We start from the raw sequence: 22,361 nt of genomic DNA, 5'->3' as shown, positions 1-22,361 counted from the left end.
CAGGAGCGGCTTTACTGACGACATGCGCATGAAAAATCGCATTCGATTTTTTGCACAGCCCTAAATTAAATTCTTTACAAAAAATCTTAGTGACCCCAATTTATTTAACAATATATTCCAGGCTCAGAACAAAAAACTCAATCAACAGCATTTGAAGCATTAATGTTGATTCAAATTTTGACACTTGTCCCTTGTTTTCTTCAAAAAAGGCAAATATATAGGTTTCTGTTAAGCACTTAAAGGGGTCATATGATGCGATTTCAAGTTTTCCTTTCTCTTTGGAGTGTTACAAACGCACGCGCGCGAGTGTGTGTGTGTGTGTGAGAGAGAGAGAGAGAGAGAGACAGCGTCACATCACAGTAGTCAGCTGTCTTAACCGTGGCTTGTGTACTGCATCATCACTGTGTCTGACACGCGACTGTTCCACTTTCGGGCTTGAACTGATGGTAAAACTAATGACATTATTTACGGTCTTTACATTTATTTTGAAAGATGAAGCTCGAGATTATGGTAACGGGCATTACATTTTCGATGAGTGCTTGCGGTGTTCGGCCAATCACAATGCACTGGGTCAGCTGGCCAATCACAGCAGACTGCACTTGTCGGAAGGAGGGACTTTGTAGAAAACGAAGCGTTTGAGAGAGGCGGGGCATATAGGACCTACAATAATGTACAGTATTTGAAAAATAATGTGTTTTTTGAACATTAAAGCATGTCAACATATTCTGTTACACCAAATACACAAAATAATGATCTTTAAAAAAGCATCATATGACCCCTTTAAGACTGAAGTGAATGGGGCCAATTTGTTAAACAGTATTATAGCCACAAGATAAAAACATCATGCATGAAACTTGACTTTAGTGTTAAAAAACTGATTAACCTTTTCTCTATGAAGTTATAATAAATTTTACAAATCTGGTGCCATGACAACACAACACCCTAAATTAAAATGACTAGGGTTGTGACGGTGAGGAAATTTTCCCACCGGTTAATCGGCGTGTGACAACACCGGTAATACCGGTATCACCGTGGGGCGCGGGGTTCCCTCTTTTCCTCGCTTTCCTTCGCTTTTAAATAGCTTGTAAAAGCAGTGTTCCCATTTTACTTTCACTTTCAAATAGCAGCAATTCGGAGTAAAGCAATTGTTCGTTTGAATTTTCCCTCTTTTCCACGCTTTCCTTCGCTTTTAAATAGCTTAAAAGCGGCGTGCGCATTTTACTTTCACTTCTGAATTAGCGGCAGTTCGGCGTCAATTGCTTGAATGCAACAACCAAACACAACGTCAAACTCATTTTAACGTATATATAAAACATAAAACTTTTATTAACAAAACAAATAAAAATACACTATGCTATAGGGCAGGCTATGCCTAATATAAAATAACAAATAACTTAACCTACATAAAGTTTAATATGTATACAAAACTGGAAATAAGTAAACATGTATAATATATAACCAAATAAATAAGAAACGACTGCCATTCGGCACGCTGCATTGAGTAGCCGCATTCAGTTTTTAATTGTAGTGTCTGTTCTTTTACTTAACAAAATGATTTTTATTACTATAAAAAATCTAAACGACGGTGGGGGTCGGTGACGCGGTGGGCAAGTGACGTAACTGGTGTTGCGGCTTAACACTGGTATCACCGTCAACACCGTCTATCGCGGCAAGCCTGAAAATGACTATAAAAATTATGATTTAAAGGGGCCATATGATGCGATTTTAAGTTTTCATTCCTCTTTGGAGTGTTACAAGCTGTTCGTGAATAGACAAGATCCCTAAAGTTGCAAAGACAAAAGTCTCAAACCCAAAGCGATATTCTTTATAAAAGTTAAGACTCGTCCACACCCTCCTAAAACGCCTCATTCAAACACGCCCCCACATGTCTACATCACTGTGTGGGAAGATTTGCATAACACTGCCCAAATGTTTATGCAAAGAAAGAAGGCATAACTTTGATTCTCGCTGTAGTATTGTTGCTGCCGCCGCCATGTCATGGAGACGCTGTGTGTTTCGTTGTGAAAGCGAAACTACTTTGTTTGGCCTTCCAAAAGAGGACACAACTAGAAAACAGTGGTTAAGTTGTATTTACAACACTGTTCTAGAACAGTTCAAGCCAAATATTCAGATGTGTGCAGCACATTTTATGGGGGACGAGGACTGTTTCCTGAACCAGTAGCCTACAATGCCGGTGTTCTGACAAATAATGCTGACTCACAGCCTGTAGGCACGTTTTCATATTTAAAGAATTTGCCACTGATGATTCAAATGTGAGTTTTGAGCAGTGTAGAGTAGCGCTTGTTGTTTGTCGTTTCTCTGATCACAAATGCAGACATGGTTTTGTTTACGCGACGAGATGCAACGCGTAAAAAGACAGTATAAGTCATTATAATCAGCAATTATGTCCACACTGGATGCTACAAATGCCTCGTTTGTAATGGGTTTTATTGGTTTAGTCTCGTCGCACAGGGACACGGCGTCACATTATGGTGAGGGGCGTAACATTTCCGTCACACGCTTGAGGTATTCGGCCAATCACAACGCACTGGATAGCTGGCCAATCAGAGCACACCTCACTTTTCAGACTGATGAGCTTTGTAAAAATCAACGCGTTTCAGAAAGGCGGGGCATAGAGGAGAAACAATAATGTACAGTATGTGGAAAATAATGTGTTTTTTTAACCTTAAACCGCACAAACACATTTCATTACACCAAATACACAAAATCATGTTCTTTTTTAGCAACATCATATGACCTCTTTAAACAGCTTTAATTCAAATAATACATAATCTGCTTTAAAACCTCAAACAATTACCCGCATTAACTTCTATTGTAAGTGCCTCATGTTGGCTGAACACTCAAAACATCAAGTAAATTTTTCAAAAACATACATCAATGCTGTTTAACATCAACATATAAGCAACATTCGCTGTGCCTGCCTGCATGGTAGATCATTCCAATATCAACAGCGGACCAAAGCTATGTTGAGACTTGTCAAATACACAGGAATTTGTCCTAAACAAATGTTGCAATGCATTACACATAACCTACATATGGCAAACAACATTTAAAAACAGAAAACTAATAAATTACACGGATAAACAACATCAAACCACCACGTAAAAGAGCACAACGAGCTAAAGACACTATCATTATATCATTTCCTAAACCTAAATAACAAACCAAAACATTCTTTAAAACATTGCATGATCGTGTACATTAAGCAATGATAAAATGGCTATTCACACAGGCACAACTATTTTATTTAGTGTTTAAGGACAGATTTTTAAGGCTGACTGAAATACACCACCATACAAAAACATAGCCTCAAGCGCAGCTCTGCACCAAGCCAAGCCTCCTGGAGTTCTTCCAATCACATTTGCAATGGAAATATGAAATATGGCTTTAGGTGGCCCTACACCACCCTGAAGCAGATAAAAAAAAAAAACTTTGTTTTATAGATGATCTCATATATGAGTACACAATGTAATGTTTTCAAATGAAATGCGCCTTCACCTGGATGCGCTTTTATATATAAATGTGTGTGACATGAGCTCTCCAACCCTAAAATGCCTGTCAGAAACGCTCTTCCTGACTTGGAGCAGCTTCTAAATAATGAATGATTACCATTACACAATGGCCAGTGATTAATGTCAGCACTATAACAAAGAACCACGTACCTGCACTGGCACAGCTTAGAAAACTCCAGAACTGCATGGTGTATTTCCATGTACCTTCCCAGACTCTTTCCTCAGCTCTCCTTACCTGAGCTAATGACGTACCGTTACAGAATACCTGCAGAGTTTCCTGACGCCCACACATACACACGCCTAGAGAAGCCCCGCCCACAATATAACGCTGCTCTGATAGGTCAACGTCCATGAAAAGCAGGCGAAGAGCAAACACTCACTAGTCAGAGCGAGTGACTCGTTTCCGTGAATCGGTTCTCTCGAACAGTTCGTTCCAAACAGCTGGTTCCGCAGGTCTTTACGTCCTCAAAGTTATTTATGTTATTTAGACTTCACGTGTTTTTAAAAAGTGATATTTTAAAACCAACTTGGTTTCGTATGTGTGTTTATAAAAATGTATCTAATTCGTGAACTAATTGTTCAGACAAGTTGTGGGAGGCAGTTGAACAGATTCAGTAGAAAGAGCCACCTCAAAAGAACGATTCGTTCAAGAATTTCTAACACAGGTCAGCAAAAAAGCAGCAGAAGAATAAAACATTGATAAGAGAATGTGGTACGGTTGTTTGCGGTTGTCTTGCTCACCTTGCTAATTTTTTATATTACAGTATGATTTTTTCCCCTTATTTTCAGTGACATCGTGAATGAAAACAACCAGTCAACTAATTATCAACCCCCAATTGATATTAAACACCACCTTAACGTTTCCTAAATATTAGGCTACCTTGAAGCAGGTGACTAGCCTACTGTACCTAATAATAAACTGCCTAAGTTATATAACCAGCACTAGTGTTCATTAAGTGAAAATATTTGCACTTGATACATAATATTGGTAGAAAGCATCAAAGACGAACGCTACTAATAAATCTTGCCCGCGCTCTAAACTTGCATTGTTTGTCTTTTGTTATTGTTTTCAGTTCACCATGTGAATAGAAACTGTCTGACAACGATACACAGCCCCTAACGCAACACACTTAACTCAGCATAACAACCCAGCAGCGAACAAGACATATTTATACCAGGTTATTAAACATGCAGATTGATGTTACATTTGACACGACGCTTTTTCAAACACTGGGAATGGCTTGAAATTACTGGGTATGGTCTCTTTCGCATTGCCAGGAGCATTTGTCCTGCAAAACCGTGCACATCTGACTTTTATCAGCAATTTCATAATGATACGGGAATCCTAAGCACGCTGTAATATAATAACACGGCTCGCATTCACAATGCAACACAACATGTCAGAATGGCCCAGGAAAGCCCACTCTCCAGGTCCAAGTGCAAATATGAGCCCCTCACGCTATGCTACCAAGCTAACACAGTTATTGCAATTATTACAGCAAATATAAAATGTGCATTCTTAATAAGGAGTAATGTTTACCGTATTCTTTTCATCGGATGTCTCCAAAAACACGCCTTTTTGATAAACACCCTGTAATCCGCAGTGTTTGGCTTTGGTTTGTATCCTGAGGTTAGCGCAGTTTGTGGGTCCGTCCAGGCTCCGTGGGGTCTGTAGTGGATCTGAAGCCGGAATCCTCCCTCTTGCTCTCACTCTCACTGCTGCTAGTGATGACCGATTCGCGAATGAATCATTATGTTGAACCGATTCATTTGAATCATCCTGTAGAACCGATTCGCAAAGCGAATGTGAATGGCATGCATAAACAACGACAAACATGTGACAGGTAGGAACATTCATCTGTGAGGGGGAAAATAACACATGGTCTTAATTCCAGTGAAAGCTTCAAATGCAACACATCTTTAACAGTTATAATTAGTCATATACATCTAAATACAAGCACACATTTAACTTGATAAAAGTATAAGGGAATTTCAATTAATGTGTTTACTTCCAAAAAACCGTGCATAGAATTCTGGGAACTCTTTGGAATGATGTCTCGAAGAATCAGTAAATTGATTAATTGAAAGGAACGGGTCAAACGAACCGATTTGCTAAATGAATCGGGCTTTCCAACGCTGGGCTTTCCAACCTCAGGCTGCCCAGCATTCATAAAAATATTAAGTTATGATAATTTGCTTTTGGAAAAAATAAGCTAGGCATATTTACTGGTACAATAGACTATACATTATGTACCGAATGTGGTGTTGATTGTGATTCATTTGGCGATTTAGCCACCAACAGGGAAGCAATATCTTATTGCATCACACCCACTTGACTTCATCAGTATGACACATACTTGTCAACTTTATCCAAGAATGTGCTCACAAAATGTTTCTTTGACATCAAAACTAATAATATCCATGAATATGGTCTGTTATTTTGCTTCTGCAATTATATAAATTAATTATTATGCAAAGCACAGCAGCTCTGAAAGCATTGCTGCACACCTACACACACACTCCAGGGACTTAGGGACAGGATGGATGTGTGCTGGCTTTGTCTCCAGACACATCCCCAAAATTCCTTCCAATGACGTCTGACAGTTAGATGGCTGACCCCAGGGTCAGAATGTTACACATCAGCCAATCACTGCTCTCTGCTTGGGTGGCAAAAATTCAGCCAAGTGCCCCTCCTGCAAACACCTCCAGAGCGAAAAGGGCTGATCCTGAATGGCTCCATGTTTATTAAGTCATATTTATTTGAATATCAAAGGCAAACACAAACTCCACATATGTATTGCTATTTTAAGACGTGACATTAAATAATCTGTTTTCAAGGGGAAAGGAGGGCTGATCTAAGAGAAGATTGTTACAAAGGAAAGAAGTACAAAGCAAAATGTGAATTTAATGAAACTTGTAAAACACATTTATGTCATGTTTCAATAATTTGTAAGAAAATGAAATCTGTTTTAATAAATATTATTTAATTTTTTTTCTTATTTATGAATAAATACAAATTCTCATTATTCTCATTATTGTAATGCAAAATGTAATACATTATTTCAATCATATTTATACATTATTATTTATAATATTTAAAACCAAGGGCACTATTACTGATGTTGTACTGAATTTATTCTTATTTTAGTACAAAAACAGTGTAACAGATAGGACAATATAATTACATTACTACAGTAATATTTTTTTGCACGCAGTAATGAGAATTTTAGGAAAAATTTGCTTAATGGCAAATAAAATATTGTCAAAATGCAAGCACAATTTAAGCCAGGCCTATAATGTATCTTAAAGATTGTAAATGCTTTATTATCTATGTTTTATTCTTATTTACTTTTTTACTTAATGCAATTATAAAAAGAAAAAAAAATGACATTTTGAGACCAAATACATCCCATACAACCCTGTGTGAGATACCCCCAAAACATTTATGATATAAAATAAATACAGATCTGTAATAAGAAAAACATAGTACAACATATATAGTCAAGATAGTAGTATCCATCAAAGAGGGTTTCATACAATCTTACAAGCCACTCCAGAGACACAAGGACTGGCACACTGTTCCACAATCTACTTATTATGGCTGCAGTCCATCCTCAGGCAGTGCTGGTGTTTGGACCTCAATTCCTTTTGATCCAGGGCTTTTCAGGAAATTGTGTACATGGCAGTTCCACAAACCTCACCCAATTCTATATTCAGCTTTCTTGGAATAAGAACAGCTTTCAAAGGACTGAGAGCTTTTAAATTAATTCAGAAAGATAGAATCAACTGTTATTTATATTTTACAGCCACAAGCTATATAAAAATATATATTTCCACAGAGACTGTTGAGATCTGTGCATTCTTAACATAGGACTATTTGTAGAAAAAAAGCCTTGTAGTAGTTGTTTCACTCCCTTATCTAGCTTGATAAGTATTTTGCAACCTTCAGGTTACTCTAGTTGGTCCTCATAGTGCCATCATTGGCTAACTCTAATCAAAACCAGTATAAACAGCTCTGCTCACCAAAGCCTGATAGGATTATAGAGCACTTTTTTAATACATTTCTTCCCCTGTGCTGTGAGCACTGAGTAACTACTTGCATGTCACAGATCATGATGCCCCTGTTTATGAAGCTGATACTTTAAAAACTTAAAATCATGTTGTGTCAGCTTGCTTAATCTACTCTCCAGATGGCGATTTTGCCATCACTTTTTGCAGAGCCGCTGAGTATGTATCGGTCCTCTGCTGAGAAGAGAGCTTGAACTGTATCTTCATGGGCCTCAAGCTCCTTCTCAACCTTCAAGCTCTCAGAGTCCAACACAAAGATCTTCCCCACAACCTTACTGAGGCCTGACCCACCATTACAACCAATCCAGACCTAGAGAAAGACAAAGAGGAGACCACGTTGTTGTTGTTTTTAAAAAAAAAATAAAGATCAGGTTTCAGTGTGCTATAATGCTCTCATTTCATCTGATGTGAAATCACACAAATGACATCCTTAAACAAACAAAAAGACATTACACTACTGTTCAAAAGTCTGGGGTTATTGAGATCTTTTAACATTTCTGAAAGAAGTCTCTTACGCTCACCAAAGCTTCATTTATTTAATGAAAAATACAACAATATTGTTGAATATTTTACATTTTAAATAACAGTTTTTTTATTTTAAGTAATTTATTCCTATGATTGCAAAGCTGAATTTTCAGCAGTCATTACTCCAGTCTTCAGTGTCACATGATCCTTCAGAAATCATTCTAATATGCTGATTTAAGTGTTTGAGAATGAATAGCATTTCAAAAGTTCAAAAGAACAGCCTTTATTTAAAATAGAATTTTTTTTTTTAAAGATTTCATTTCAAATTCCTGTAGGTATGACCATGGAAATGTCATGTAAAATGTAACATCTTACCTGATCCTTCACTCTGATCATACAGGTGACCACACTGCAGTTTGGGACTGTGACCCGTTTAGGTGCTTTGACAGGGTCACTGGAGTCCCATATACAAAGCTCTGCTGAGTCTGTGAAACTTGTCAAGATCTGTCTTTTCTATAAAAACACATAACAAGAGCCTGAGTTCAATGATTATATCTGAGCACATTATAATTTTATGCAATTCACACCATTTAGTGGCATGGCTGACCTCTGACTGTCTGGGTGTCAAATGTGTTTGTGCAAACAGCATGAAACGGCAAAGGAAAAATACACACTAAAACAGCATAAAGCTGCAACACAAGTCATACACAGAAATACAATAAATACTCATTTATTAGAATAATAAATAAAGATTTATAACTGAATACATGCTTTTTTATACATCATAAATGGGTCTTTATGCATAAAAATATATGTATAAATATATCTACTGTACATATATTAGGAAGGGGGATAATCATATTTGGGGGTCATTTTTGGATACAGCTGTTACTGTGAGGGGACCGTGAAGATACAAACCTCCATAAGCAGTGTGACCCTGTTGAAGGATGTGGTTTTCACATCATCTGGGAGGGAAATCTTACAAAGCAGAGCTCCACGGGGACTCAGCTTCATGACACAATCCCTGGCACCTTCACAAGCAATAAACACATGCTAAATTTAAATTAAGTAATGTGTATATTGATAATACATTCAATAATGTTAAGCTATCCATTGGCAAAAAAAAAAATAATTGGCCACCTGAATGCTTTTGTAAAATGTAATATGTAAAAACCTTATAGTACATATAGGACCTTCGAGTTAACAACAGTTTTGGACAGTTTTACCAAGCTCAAACTTACCACACCATAAATCGTCATTGTTAATCTGAATGGACTGCAGTCTGTCACAGGACAGATGAAACTGCCTCTTCACCTTCAGAGAGGGGACGTCCCAAACGATCACAGTGCCATCTGCGCTACAGGAATACACCTGTGCTTGGCTTGGAGAGCACATCAAAATGACATTTTACATAGTGTAATCTCTATTCTCAACCACCACTGCCAAATATACAGAAAATACCACAAACAATGCTGCTACCTGCTGGTCACACTCTTAATTTTATTTTTGGAGTACATAATATTTATCTTTATTTTTAATCTATCTATAATAAACAAAATGTATTAATAAATAATAAAATCTATAATTAAAATATGTTTATATGTTTATATGTTTCTGATCTTGGTGTATCTGACCATAAGCCTATTCTTTTTAATATCACAATGTCTGGTCCAGTTCAGAAATCATTTTCCTCATGGTCTGTTTCTCGTGTTGTCACTTCTGATACAGCTAGCCTTTTCTCTGAGGCCTTCTCTTCTCTGTCCGAAAGTGTGTTAAAACTTCCGGACTCAGATCTTGGAATAGAAGAGATGATAACGCTTTTTAATAATGACTGCTCTTGTGTTTTAGATTCTGTTGCTCCTTTTAAAGTTTCAAAACCCAAACGAAGGTCAGAACCTTGGATAAATAGTGATAGACGAATTCTCAGACAGGAATGTAGGAAAGCTGAGCGCAAATGGAATAAAGACAAACTGCAAGTGTCTTATGAACTCTTGAAAAACGCTTTTTCTGCCTACCAGCATTCTGTAAAAAATGCAAAAAATGAATATCTTTCTGAATTAATATCTAAAAATTCACATAATCCAAAAATTCTGTTTAATACGTTAAATACTATTTTTTCTCCTGCTAACACTTCTGGTCTGGACAGTACTCCAGAGACCTGCGCAGCTTTCCTACATTCTGTTATGGGAAAGGTGGATGCCATACGGTCTACTGTTACAATGTGCAGTCATGACCCCTCTGAACCATGTCAAACGGTCACGATTAATCGCATCCAAAATAAAAGTTTTTGTTCACATAATATTTTTATGTGTACTGTGTATATTTATTATGTATATATAAATACACACACATACAGTAAATATTTTGAAAATATTTACATGTATTTACATGCATATATTTATATTCTTATATTATAAATATATTTAACATATAAACAACATATTTTCATGAATATATACATGCATGTGTTTGAATTTATATATATATAATAAATATACACAGTATACACACTTATATTATGTAAACAAAAACCTTTATTTTGGATGCGATTAATCGTGACCGTTTGACAGCACTAATATATATATATATATTAGTGCTGTCGAACGATTAATCGCGATTAATCGTTCGACAGCACTAATATATATATATAATTTTTATAATATATTTTTTTAAATATTAATAAAAATTATCACAATGCAGTCGGTCTAATCCAACCTCAGCCAGGATATAGACCCAGTGAATGATGTTACTGTCCAATACTCACCCTGATCTGTTCTCAGGATTCAGTTTCTCCAGGGCAAAGTCTGTGACCTCTCCACGGTGCTCAGTCAACTGTTTATGACACAGCATACTGCGTGTATTAATTATGTAAATGACGGAGTCCTGAGAACCAATCCACACTTGCTTCTGGTCCAATCCCATCATGCAGTTCTAAGCACCAAAAAAAAAGACTGCCGTGTGAAAACTGCTTTGAGATTTTGACTTTAATTTTCACTATTCCACAGATCCAAAAACTAAAGCCAGAAGTATAAGACGCTGGAAAACAAAGCTGCAACAAGATGGCAAGGTGCTCCAATCCACAAGGTGGCATCATACACAATTTACTGAGGTCCCTTAGGTCCCCATTACTTGAACAACACATTCTCAATGACTGCAGAGTCACTAAATAGATTACTTAAATAAAACATCTGATATTGCTGATATCAATTACTTTCTATCATCTTCAATATATTAAATCAATATATTAAAATATATCAATATATTAAATCTTAAAGTCAAACAGCAGCATCTTACCAGTCGAGATTCTCCTAAATGAATACAGTTTTGCATCAGAGACCAACTGACAGCATCAAACACAACCACTTTCCCACAGCTGAGAGCACACCAGAGCTTAGGGTTTCCATCCACATCTCTGTCCGGGAATGTTAACTGGCCTGGAAGAAGTTAAAAAGAGTTATTTAACATTAAATCTTACACAAGCACAGTTTATATAAATCTTACACAAACACAGTTTCTTACACAAATAAAGTTTATATTTATAACTGGGAAAAAAAGCTTCACATTCTCATTTACGTGTTTTCCAAAATATAAATCCAAACCAATCCTTTCATTTATAAAATAATAATTAAAAAAAAAATTTTAACTGATAAACAAATATACTCTAAGCACACTACCAGGCATTGCAGCATTCCTTGACTACATAATTCAATTTAGTTTGCTACATCCTCCAAGTCGAGGCTTAAATATGGGTTATCTGAAGGCTTTTTAAGGGGGGAATATCTGGAATAGCATTTAGATCAAATCTCCTCACTGCTGCCTTTGTTCCTGCTCAGCAGTTCCACAAATGCCAATTGAACAATTCAGCACCATTGAAATTGTCATGTGACTCTGCCAGAACAAACAGGCCAAGAATTGTACACATTTACATGCCACTGAAAAAGTTTCATTTGATCACATGCATATGCTCAATTCATGTAGTATGTAGCTTTGTCCAGTATGATTAACTTTTCAGTCTGAAATAATGTGTGTAATAACCTGACAAATATTTAAACTGAAATAATGTGACAAAATCTCATGGGGACAGATTAGACAGGACAAACCCGGACCATTAACATATCTGATCTATTTCACCAAAACCTCCTGCATGCAGACCTGGAGTGTAGAGCAAGACATCGACAGACTGAGGGTGCGTCATGTTCTGGGACGGATTGATCTTGTGTTTCAGAGTCTCTGCTGTGGGTCTGGGGATGATCATGGGGACTGTGGGAATGAAGACAAGAGACTTTAATTCAACTGGCTTGTCTTCATCATACAGTTGTTCTTACAGGTAGGGAGTGAGACACACCTTTTCGCTGCTTTTCAAAATAGGCCAGTTTGGAGGCAGCAAAAATAGCCTTCTGTGTCTTTAAACAGGCCACCACTGCATCCATAAGCAGGACATTGGTCAGTGCCTGCTGCACACACTGGGGGTCCTGATAAACACAAGAGACCACAGAACTAAAGTATTTTGTCAATTTGTAGTTTAAACATGCAATGATAATTACATTCATCTCCTCAAACAAGGAAAGAGAAACTAACTTGAATTCTTAATAATAATAAAAACACCTAGTGAAGGACGTTTATCTAATGGCAGGAAATGGGAATGAACCAGTAGGGCATATCAAAGCATGTATGGGATTGTCAAACCTTGCATTATTTTGACAGACACCCTAAACACCCTGTTACTGTTAGAAACACTGAATGGCCGCAAATTCCTTTGGTAACAGTTTTCTATTTGCTGCCAGACATATTTATGAACCAATATAAAATTTATTTTTTTATTTTTTTTAAGAAAGTATAATTTCCTTGTTCATCAAGTTTTCAAAAGATCATTTGAATTATTTGAATCTCTAATACCTTATATATTTTTACCCTGAAATGTTTATACCCTACCAGTCAAAAGCATGAGGTCAGTAAGATTTTTTGTTAAATTAATTAATACTTTTATTTAACAAGGACACATTAAATTGAGCAAAAGTGATAGGCTTTTACATAGTTACAAAAATGATATTTCAAATAAAAGATACTTTTCTGAACTATATATTCAACAAGGAAAAAATGTATCCACAAAATTAAGCAGCAAAATGGTTTTCAACATTGATAATAATAAGTAAATTTTCTTCAGCAACAAATCTGAATATTAGAATGATTTCTGAAGGAACACGTTACACTGAAGACTGGAGTAATGGCTACTAAAAATTCAGCTTTGCCATAACAAGAATAAATAACATTTTAAAATGTATTCAAATAGAAAAACAATTGTTCTCGGCCATTTTCATTTTATATTTCATGTTTTGATTCCAGTTTTACAGGTGAACATTACCTTGTGGTTGTCTGCCATCATTCTCCCAGCCCACATCTCCTTGACCATCAGGTTCCACAGTTCACACTCAGATTTTAAATTAGCCTCAAATATTTCATTCCTTAGGCTGTTCTTGACCTTTAGAGATGGGATCCTCAAAAGCGGGGCAATGGAGATGTTTACTTCCTGGGTTCACAAGATTCATACGGTTACCACAAACACTAATTTCTCATTTTAAAAGTAATATTACAGGTATAAAGAAGACTCACAAACCTCAATATCCCTAAACTTGGTAATCTCAACATATCCACATCTGCCTGTCAGCAGAAAGAGCCTCTTCTGAGTCATGGCAATTTTACCAGCACCATAACTGGTCTTCACAGAGCTGGACAGCTTGTACACACACTCATTGTTGTCTAGGCGTTCCAGGACCTCAGCAGGCAGGTCAATGTCCTGTGCTTCTGCCTCGGCCTGTTTCCAGAAGGTATAAAACACTCTGAACATCTCTGGATTAATATGCTTCGGTCCACCTGAGAAGAACCAACATATTATAACTAAATATTTGACTTAATATCACAATAAATAGCAGAATATTGTTATTTTATTTTTCAGATTTTTTATTAATATTTATTTTATATTTGTATTTATTTTTATTGCTTACTTTTGTCTAAATACATTAAAAATATCATTTATAGATTATACATTTTTAAAAGTATTAGAATTGTACAGTTTGAAAATTAATATTCATTAATAGAGGTTTGCTAAACATTAAATATAAACTTTAAATGAGCTGTAGAAGACAGCAAATACTGACCATTACCAATAAATTAAATATTCTATCTCTATTATCTCTATTTAAAAATGATATCCCTATTATTAACTGGTATGGTACAAATATATTGCGCATCCATAATGGTTTCATACAATAACACACTACAGCTCAAACTTACCGACAATGAGAGCTTCAAACAATCTCTGTGAAGTGGCCATGTCCCGCACAATACCAGATTGCTGAGTGCACATCACAAACTCCTTCAGCTGCATGGGGGTCTTGGGCAGCTCAAACTTCTTCACGTGATAGTCTGAGTCCACATGCTCGCTTTTTTCATTGTTCTTCATCTGACAGATGAGCCGTTTGAGCTCAGATCTTTTCTCTACCTGGACTCTCTCCTCTGTCTGCAGAGAGTCCATCAGCGTCTTCACCAGCTCTCCAGGAAAAATCTCAATATCTGTTTTGTAGAGGTTCTGGAAGTCGCTGAGGGCATCCGATCGCTTAGAGCTCAGCATGTTGATGAGGCCGCGCAGGTAAAAGTATCTTGCTAGCAGGGAGGAATCATCAGGTGGGGTGGCTGATATGGCTTTGTTCAGCTGGAGGATAAGCTCTCCAAAGTAATGGAGTACATTGGGGTAGTTCAAGGGAGAAGGGAAATCTGGGAGCTGGAAGATCTTGACTGGCCTGACTGGAGTATTCATAGCTTTTGGGATAAGGAATTTCATAAAGATGATCAGTAACATAAATATATTACAATAATCTAAATACAAAACTGAGCAGTTCTCTTACGCTTTTCAGGAATGATCTTAGTTGGAGACATCTGTTTGAGGAGACTCAGGTGTTTCTTGTTGTCCAGGTCAGGGAGACTTGAGCCCAGACGTTTACTCAAACCGCTTTCTAAAGAAACATTTCGCAAAACTATTTCCTTTATGGTGGGTCTGCGAGAGTAATCCATCGATCTACACAATCTACAAATTATTAAACAAAAGAACAGCATATATTTGAAATAGAATTTTTTTTTTTACATTATAAATGCATTTACTGTCACTTTTAATCGATTTAATGCTTACAAACATTACTAAACATTTGTATTATTAATGTGTAAAATCTGTTATTCTATAGGAGGAATTTTGAACGAAAAAGACAACACAGCTTCAACTTACTTTTGGTCTTTTGTCTGAGTACTAAGCTCCATTTGGGTAAATTTATCTCCTTTTCCATTCAAACGTTCCTTCAAGAAGGAGTGGAAAATGTGTGTTTCCAAGACCTGTCATGAGTAAAAAGCCATCAACCATACTATTCAATTTCGAAAGGTTGAAGACCAGACATATTATTAAACAGAAAGCCACCTTTTTATAAAATGGATGGTCGCCTGGCTCCCTGGCCTTCAGAAACTCATCAGTGTTAAAAACTCTGTGTTCGTGATTAAGGTTATCACTGACATCTCTGGAAAAAGAAGCATTATTTTAATTACACATGTATAGAAGATTCAAATTGAGTTAGTTCAAAAGTTAGTTCTAGTGTTCTGCACAGGCTCCTACTGACCTAAACATGTTAACGATGAGCTCCAGGGTGATGTTTTGTATGTCCAAATTGAGCCTGTGTTGCCAGTGTCTTCTCTGCATCCGCAGCTCATAAAGACTGCTACATATTCTCTGATGAACCACTTCCAAGTCATAGTGTAATTGAAGACCTTTCCTTCTACATGAAGATCCAGCAAACCAATTACAATTCTGACAAATACATGACTGAATACATTATGAACATATAATGGGACCTGGGGCCTATACCATGAAACTGGTTTAGATTTCATTTTAGATTGCGCCATTATTTCTATAATTGTTGTGCCCTTAAATCCATTACACATGAATGGAGTGGAGGATTAGTAAAGGATCAAAGTCGAGGTGACAGAGAAAGTTGATGATCAGCATCATCGTACCAACAAAGCCTGATTGGATTGTTTGGATTTGTCAACTTGAAACCAATCCTGTAAGCCTGAGTTTGTTCAACTACCATCATTGTGCAGGCCCCTGGTCTCCCCAGCTGGGTCTGATAATGTGAGTTTATTAATATCTTGTATATTTTGATTGCTCTAATATAATAAAGATTCTTAGCGTTAGCAAGACTGCATTTAATGGTTAAATGTTTCTTACCGACACTTGAAACGCTGAGCAGCTGCCTGTGGGATGTCTGGGACCTCAACATAATGACAGCCAGAGCAGGACACGGTTCCCTCATCAATATTGATCAGAATCAGGTCATCTGTTAACTGATAAACAGACAATGATTTCACAGATCACAAATCACAGAAGTTGACACGCTGTTGATTTAAAGGGGTCATATGATGCGATTTCAATTTTTACTTTCTCTTCGGAGTGTTACAAGCTCTTGGTGCATAAAGAAGATCTGTAAAGTTGCAAAGACTAAAGTCTCAAATCCAAAGAGATATTCTTTATAAAAGTTAAGAGTCAGCCACGCGACTGGATGCAACGAATGCCTCGTTTATAATGGGTTTTCATGTTTCATTGCTCCGGCCTGACAGGGCATCATCACAATATGGTGAGGGGCGTAACATTTCTGTCACATGCTTGAGGTATTCGGCCAATCATAACGCACTGGATAGCTGGCCAATCACAGCACACCTTGCTTTTCAGACCGATGAGCTTTGTAAAAATCGACGCGTCTCAGAAAGGCAGGCCATAGAGGAGAAACAATAATGTACAGTATGTGGAAAATAATGTGTTTTTTTTCATTACAATTTCATTACACCAAATACACAAAATAATGTTCTTTTTAGCAGCATCATATGACCCCTTTAAGAAAAAAATCATGAATTTATTAAAGTTAACTAGGGACAGTTTTAATTGAGATAAATAAATAAATTAATTTTATACAATTTATATGAGGGGTTTTCAAATGTCAGGTTTTCAAAAATTGCTAGGGAAAATTATGTTCCTTAAATATAAAGGCATCTATAAATACACAATTATACTGTGTGGAAAATATTAATCGTAATATTAAAAATACAACTTAAAATTTATTAATTTTAAAATGGAAAATTAACAGTTTGTCAAAATTAAACACTTGAATTGTATTATTATAATAGCTTTGGTATTGTACTAATGTCAAAAGAAATGATGAAATATAATGAATTATTATAAAATATATGAATGTTTTGTATTGTTACATTTTAATACAGAATAAAAATGTCATCAATAGAAATCATCAAAAGCTTTTTCTCCACTCAGACTTCCCCAGTCCCTCTATCACCCCATCGTGGACCCCAATTTAAAATACCTTGAACTAAAGAACAGCAGAATGAGTTAATAGGGAACATTATTTAGGCTTTACCTTGGCAACGTCCTCATAGTGGCTGATGTGGCATCCCATGAGGAAGGTAGTCGGTGCCATAACAAAGTCAAGCATCTGTTGGGACAGTATAGGCACCAGTGGGTGCTGCCAGTGCAGGGGCCAAATATACAGCATGAAACACTCTATGATCAGGGTCAGTTTGGCCCAGTCTGAGGAAAAGAACACCATACGCTGCTCTGTGAGTATACTGGCTATGATCTGCAGGGGAACAGAGACATAAAACATTTTTTTCAATGTGATGTGAACCAAAACGTTCAGTAACATTTTTGTTTAATCAAAAAAATGTCAATTTTTTTAAAATCTAAAATTGACTGGTTGTGATTTCCAGACCGTCTGTGTTCACTCAAAACGCTAACAAAGAAAACCCCATATTAAGTCATAAGCATTTATGTTTGAGACCTGCAGCAGCTCTCTGGACTTGAAGCAGAAGAGCGGAAGATGTAAGTCCAGGTCAATAACAGGATGATTTTTATCTTCTCTTGACGGAAGGACAATCGTCAGAGGTCTTAAGGTGAACACCTGACATGAAAAATAATGTAAATATACTTCAAATGTATTACGCATTTTGTTCTCACGTTATTCTATATCATAGACTTTTTTACACAACTACAATTTTATTTCAGTTCTCTGACTTTGCTAAACTTTAGATGTCTAAAAGAACCCACCACATACAGCTGGCCAGGAGGAGGAACTGGGACTAGAGACAGTTTAGCAGAAAACTCCTTCACTTGCTCTTCCATATCAGTCATTTGACAGATTTTGAGCTGACCTAAGAGGCTGCAGATGGGAGAGTGAAAACTCAGGAAATGGAAGAAAAGTGTGTGTAATTTTGGATGTTAAAATGCTTTCTCCTACATCGGTTTAATATGCAAAGACAACTATGACAGGCATTTGTAGGTTGAATTCTCTGAAAAGTGTAAATACTGTGGCTCTGAAGTGATATCAAAACAAACTCTGTTTGTTCACAATAATTAAACTAATGCAAATAAATGTGTTATCGGTGTGCTTCTTATAGGATAGACAAACTGAGTATTTTATGAAGACAGAATAGCAGAATCTAATACTGCTGATAAGCCTCTTGTTATTTATTCTCCTCTGTTTCCCAAAATATTTTCTTATTTTTCAATACATATGAATAAATGTCTTGAATCTTACCAAGACAGACAGTCCTTGAGAGCATTGTAATATGGGTGTTTTGATATAACACATATTGCATAAGCAATGTAGAGTTGTGGAGACTTGCACAAGGACCGGTGTCCATTCTGCATTCCTTCCTGTATAACAGGGTTTAAAACAAAAAGTTTGAATATGTCAGTGCCTTAATCAAAACAGCTGTGTGTGTGTTTAGCCTACTGTATATATGTATGAAACATGATAGGACATAGCTATGTAATGTGATGGAATTCATGATTCTGGTGCATAAGATGTCCTACTTTGCCCTAATATGTCCTTTGTCCTAACATGACCTATGTTCTACTTTGAATAACCAAATAGGACATATTAAAATGTTACTATTTTAAACACATATTCAATCCACAGCACGCAACAGTAAGAAAAAAACTGTAAATCAATTGCCTAAAATTCAATAGAAAAGAGAATATTTGCATATTCAATATTTGCATATTATAGGTCTCAATATTTGCACTGTTAGCAGAAACATACACAACTTCATTTTGCCTTCCTTTTTTAACATTTTTGCTAATTCAAGCACAGCAGGTGAAGTTCAGCTCATGTGATCTGTCAATACACAACCATAATGAGAGGTTAATATCAGGTAATATAAAAAAAGAATCTGACCTGTATTGATCTACAGTACTGGAGAACTACTCCATGAGACTGGTTTCCAAACACGTCAGTGAAGACTAGGAAGTGAAATTGTTCATCCTTTTGCTCCTTAGTTATCTGAAGTCCACCTGATTTAAAAGAAAGAAATGACTGTTAGTCTAATCTAATCATTCTAAACTAACATTACAGCTACTGTGAACTGAACTACAGTATTTAACATTTACAGCATTGCTCTTTATAGAGTCAGTTAAAACCTTTATTATTGTGCTCTTTATACTGTGGTGTGCTGACCTTTGGCATGAATTCTATAGAGATTTTATACAGTTTCTGAAGTATTAGACTGTGTAATGTATGAAGATCTGCATGGAATAGGGTTGCAGCAGATGCACTGACATGATTCAACAACCAGTCAAGCTTTTGCACATAAATTAGTTTCACCTGGAAAGCAGAGGTGTGGCAGAGCCACCAGATCCAGGTCTTTGGGAACACTAACATCCTCTGTGGTTTCTTCTTTGGGGTTTCCAGCCTTAATAACAGGCCTATCATTTTTCTTCTTAATGAAGAAGCGCTGTTGCTGGGTCTGGCTGAGGTTTCTCACGGCTGGTTCACTGAGACTCTCTTTAGACACAAACGGAGGTGCATGGACCTGCAGGACCTCAGGATCGAGCAGCGGTAAAGGACTTTCATTCACCTGCAGCAAAGAGGCAATGCTTTTTCAAGACCACTGATATGACTTAATCTGATGAGAATATAAACATAATTTTAAACCATTTTTTTTAAAGCAATAGTCCCTTTTTTAGATGCAAAAAAAAAAAAAAAAGATAAAATAAAATAAAACAAAATGAAATAATTTCATGAACCTTGGCACCTTTCACAAACAAACTGCTCCTATGAACCTCTATTAATTAAAAGATAGAAAGAAATATTTAATATAAAAACAGACTTTATCTTTTGAATAAAGGGTAAACTTCAAACTGAAAAAAAATGCACCCAAATCAGGGATTCCATCAGAATATAGTCTATAGCTCTAGACCTGTCCCATCATGTTTGATGCATACGTTGTTTTTAAATAAAGAGATCCACTGTTGTAAAGGCAGGGCCTTACACCTCATAACAGTTTAACAAAAACTCGCAGAAAGAAATTATTTTACCTGGGACAGCTCCTTCAGTTTATCATTTCCCAATCCCACAACGACACATGCTTCCAATAACCCTGAAGGCAGACCGTCTGCCATTGATAATCAACAGGATTGGCACTCCTCATAAGATCTGTGAACAGAGAGATCAGTGAAGAAAATACACATATTCATTTGATTCAGAAATCTCTTATTTGTAGCTCCAGGGTTGCGAAATGAAATCTAAATGAAGTAAAACATTTTTGCTTAACACTGTAGATTATATGTGATAAACTTTAAAGATGCAATATTAAGATATATATATACACATTAACAAGTCAGGAATAACACAACAGCAACACAACGGCATGGTTGTGGAAATAAAGAAAGTTATTATTACACAGACACCCCGGAAACCACAGATAAAAAGTGAATTTAAAAAAAAGAACATTTTAATATTTTTTACTGTAGTCAGTGGAAACATTCAATATGCATTCAACTTCAGATAATGAGTCACTGCTTTTATTTTGCCTAAATTGATTAATACTTTTGATAATTCAAGGACGATAACTGTAATAATTTAAATATTTACCCAAATAGGAATAACTGCAAAAAACTCGACGAATAGCTGACGTTTTCAATGAACAGATAAATAATCTTAAAGTTTTAATATAAGGCGATAACATTGTAAAGTTTTTCTTAAAGTTTATATTCTAACCATGTAAATAAACGCCCATCTTTGCTGTAAAGATAAGAATGCACGCACCTTTGTCGATCACCGGTATTATGAAAGTGAAATTACGCACGGGACAGGTTGAGACAAAAGACAGGGATACACTATAAAAGCTGCTGAAGCAGAGTGATCTGCGCATGCGCTCTACAGTCAACAGGCACTACATGTTCTCAATGGCCAGTGCTACCTTTAACATGACAACATAATACATGCGGTAAAAGTAAAGCAGAGCAAACCTCTCTGGAAAATACAAATGTATTAAAACCATTGTTTGGATATTCCAATGTACTCCTCTGTGACTCATTACTTTAAACCATCCTACCTCCTCTCTCACGAGTTCACATCCCCTCCGGAAGCCTGCTGGCGGAAAATGAGCGGAGATTCGTGGTACCATCACAGATGGGCATACAAATCTTTCCAGAATGTTTTCTTTCACTGGTCCCTCTTGGTGGAATTATCTTCCAAAATCTGTCCGAGCAGCCGAATACCTGACTGACAGTATATTCAAGAAAACACTGAAAACTGAAAGTTCACCCAAACATTAAAGGCCTGTCATCATTTACACACCCTCAAGTTGTTCAAGTCGTATTTTTTCCCCCATACTGTTTGGTTGCCAACATTCTTCAAAATATCTTCTTTTGTGTTTAAAAGAAGAAAGAAACTCATACAGGTTACAAACAACTTGAAGGTGCGTACCTAAATGACGGCAGAATTTACATTTGGACTATCCCTTTAACTGTAGGCTATACTAATTTTAAAATATTTTCCCCTATGCTTTTTCTAGTTTATAATATTCTGACAATGTTGAAACTTTATATTAGCATGTTATTGCCTTCTTAAGATAAATTGCTTCTGGTGTTTCTCCTCATTTGTCGCCTTGTATAAAAGCGTCTACTAAATGAATAAATGTAAAAGCGATCCTGTTTTGTTGTGACAAATATTAGATATTATTTGATAAATTATTATCTAACTAGCAAGGGGAAAAAACTAGTTTGGTGCCCCGAACATTTTCTGAAGGTTAAGCATCTCCTTTGACTGATTATTTGCTGAAATAATAGTTATAAAAAATATCATCAAGTGAAGCCCTTTTACCTTATTTATGAAGTGTCAATGACATTTTGTAAAGAATTCACTCTGTAAATACAACTGATTTCTCATGGAAACGCTTTTGTCAAAC

The 22,361-nt window shown here is 36.3% G+C and overlaps 2 protein-coding genes across 4 annotated transcripts in view; both read right to left on the bottom strand.

Moving 5' to 3' along the window:
• Positions 1–5,260, bottom strand: part of LOC107552863 (focal adhesion kinase 1-like) — an 80,439-nt gene extending 75,179 nt beyond the window's left edge. For 2 of the 3 annotated variants that reach the window (XM_016234896.1, XM_016234894.1), the window contains exon 1: positions 5,074–5,260. Coding sequence is in view for 1 of the 3 variants with exons in the window: in XM_016234891.1 (XP_016090377.1) it covers positions 3,684–3,720 (37 nt within the window). In the remaining 2 variants the exon portion in view is untranslated. Of the gene's footprint in view, positions 1–3,683; positions 3,776–5,073 lie in introns of those variants that run through there. The other variant, XM_016234891.1, reaches the window with a different exon arrangement.
• A 2,377-nt stretch (positions 5,261–7,637) lies between these two features.
• LOC107552815 (DENN domain-containing protein 3-like) lies at positions 7,638–20,571 on the bottom strand. Its single transcript, XM_016234803.1, has 23 exons — positions 20,488–20,571; positions 19,775–20,027; positions 19,349–19,464; positions 18,707–18,813; positions 18,217–18,328; positions 17,951–18,070; positions 17,531–17,749; positions 16,333–16,448; positions 15,725–15,880; positions 15,529–15,625; positions 15,343–15,446; positions 14,948–15,147; positions 14,358–14,882; positions 13,681–13,937; positions 13,429–13,593; positions 12,412–12,538; positions 12,219–12,326; positions 11,361–11,500; positions 10,831–10,997; positions 9,308–9,447; positions 8,985–9,097; positions 8,442–8,579; positions 7,638–7,911 (listed from the first exon to the last, which is right to left on the bottom strand). Exons 1-23 carry the CDS (start codon positions 20,569–20,571, stop codon positions 7,708–7,710), a joined length of 3,768 nt encoding a protein of 1,255 aa, XP_016090289.1. The 3' UTR covers positions 7,638–7,707.
• Between the last annotated feature and the right edge of the window lie 1,790 nt (positions 20,572–22,361).

The sequence above is a fragment of the Sinocyclocheilus grahami genome, unplaced genomic scaffold, assembly GCF_001515645.1.
Source record: "Sinocyclocheilus grahami isolate Dianchi unplaced genomic scaffold, SAMN03320097.WGS_v1.1 scaffold459.1, whole genome shotgun sequence".
Classification (NCBI taxonomy): domain Eukaryota; kingdom Metazoa; phylum Chordata; class Actinopteri; order Cypriniformes; family Cyprinidae; genus Sinocyclocheilus; species Sinocyclocheilus grahami.
The sequence above is the reverse complement of the archived record's forward strand: the minus strand, read 5'-3'. Positions and strand labels throughout refer to the sequence as shown.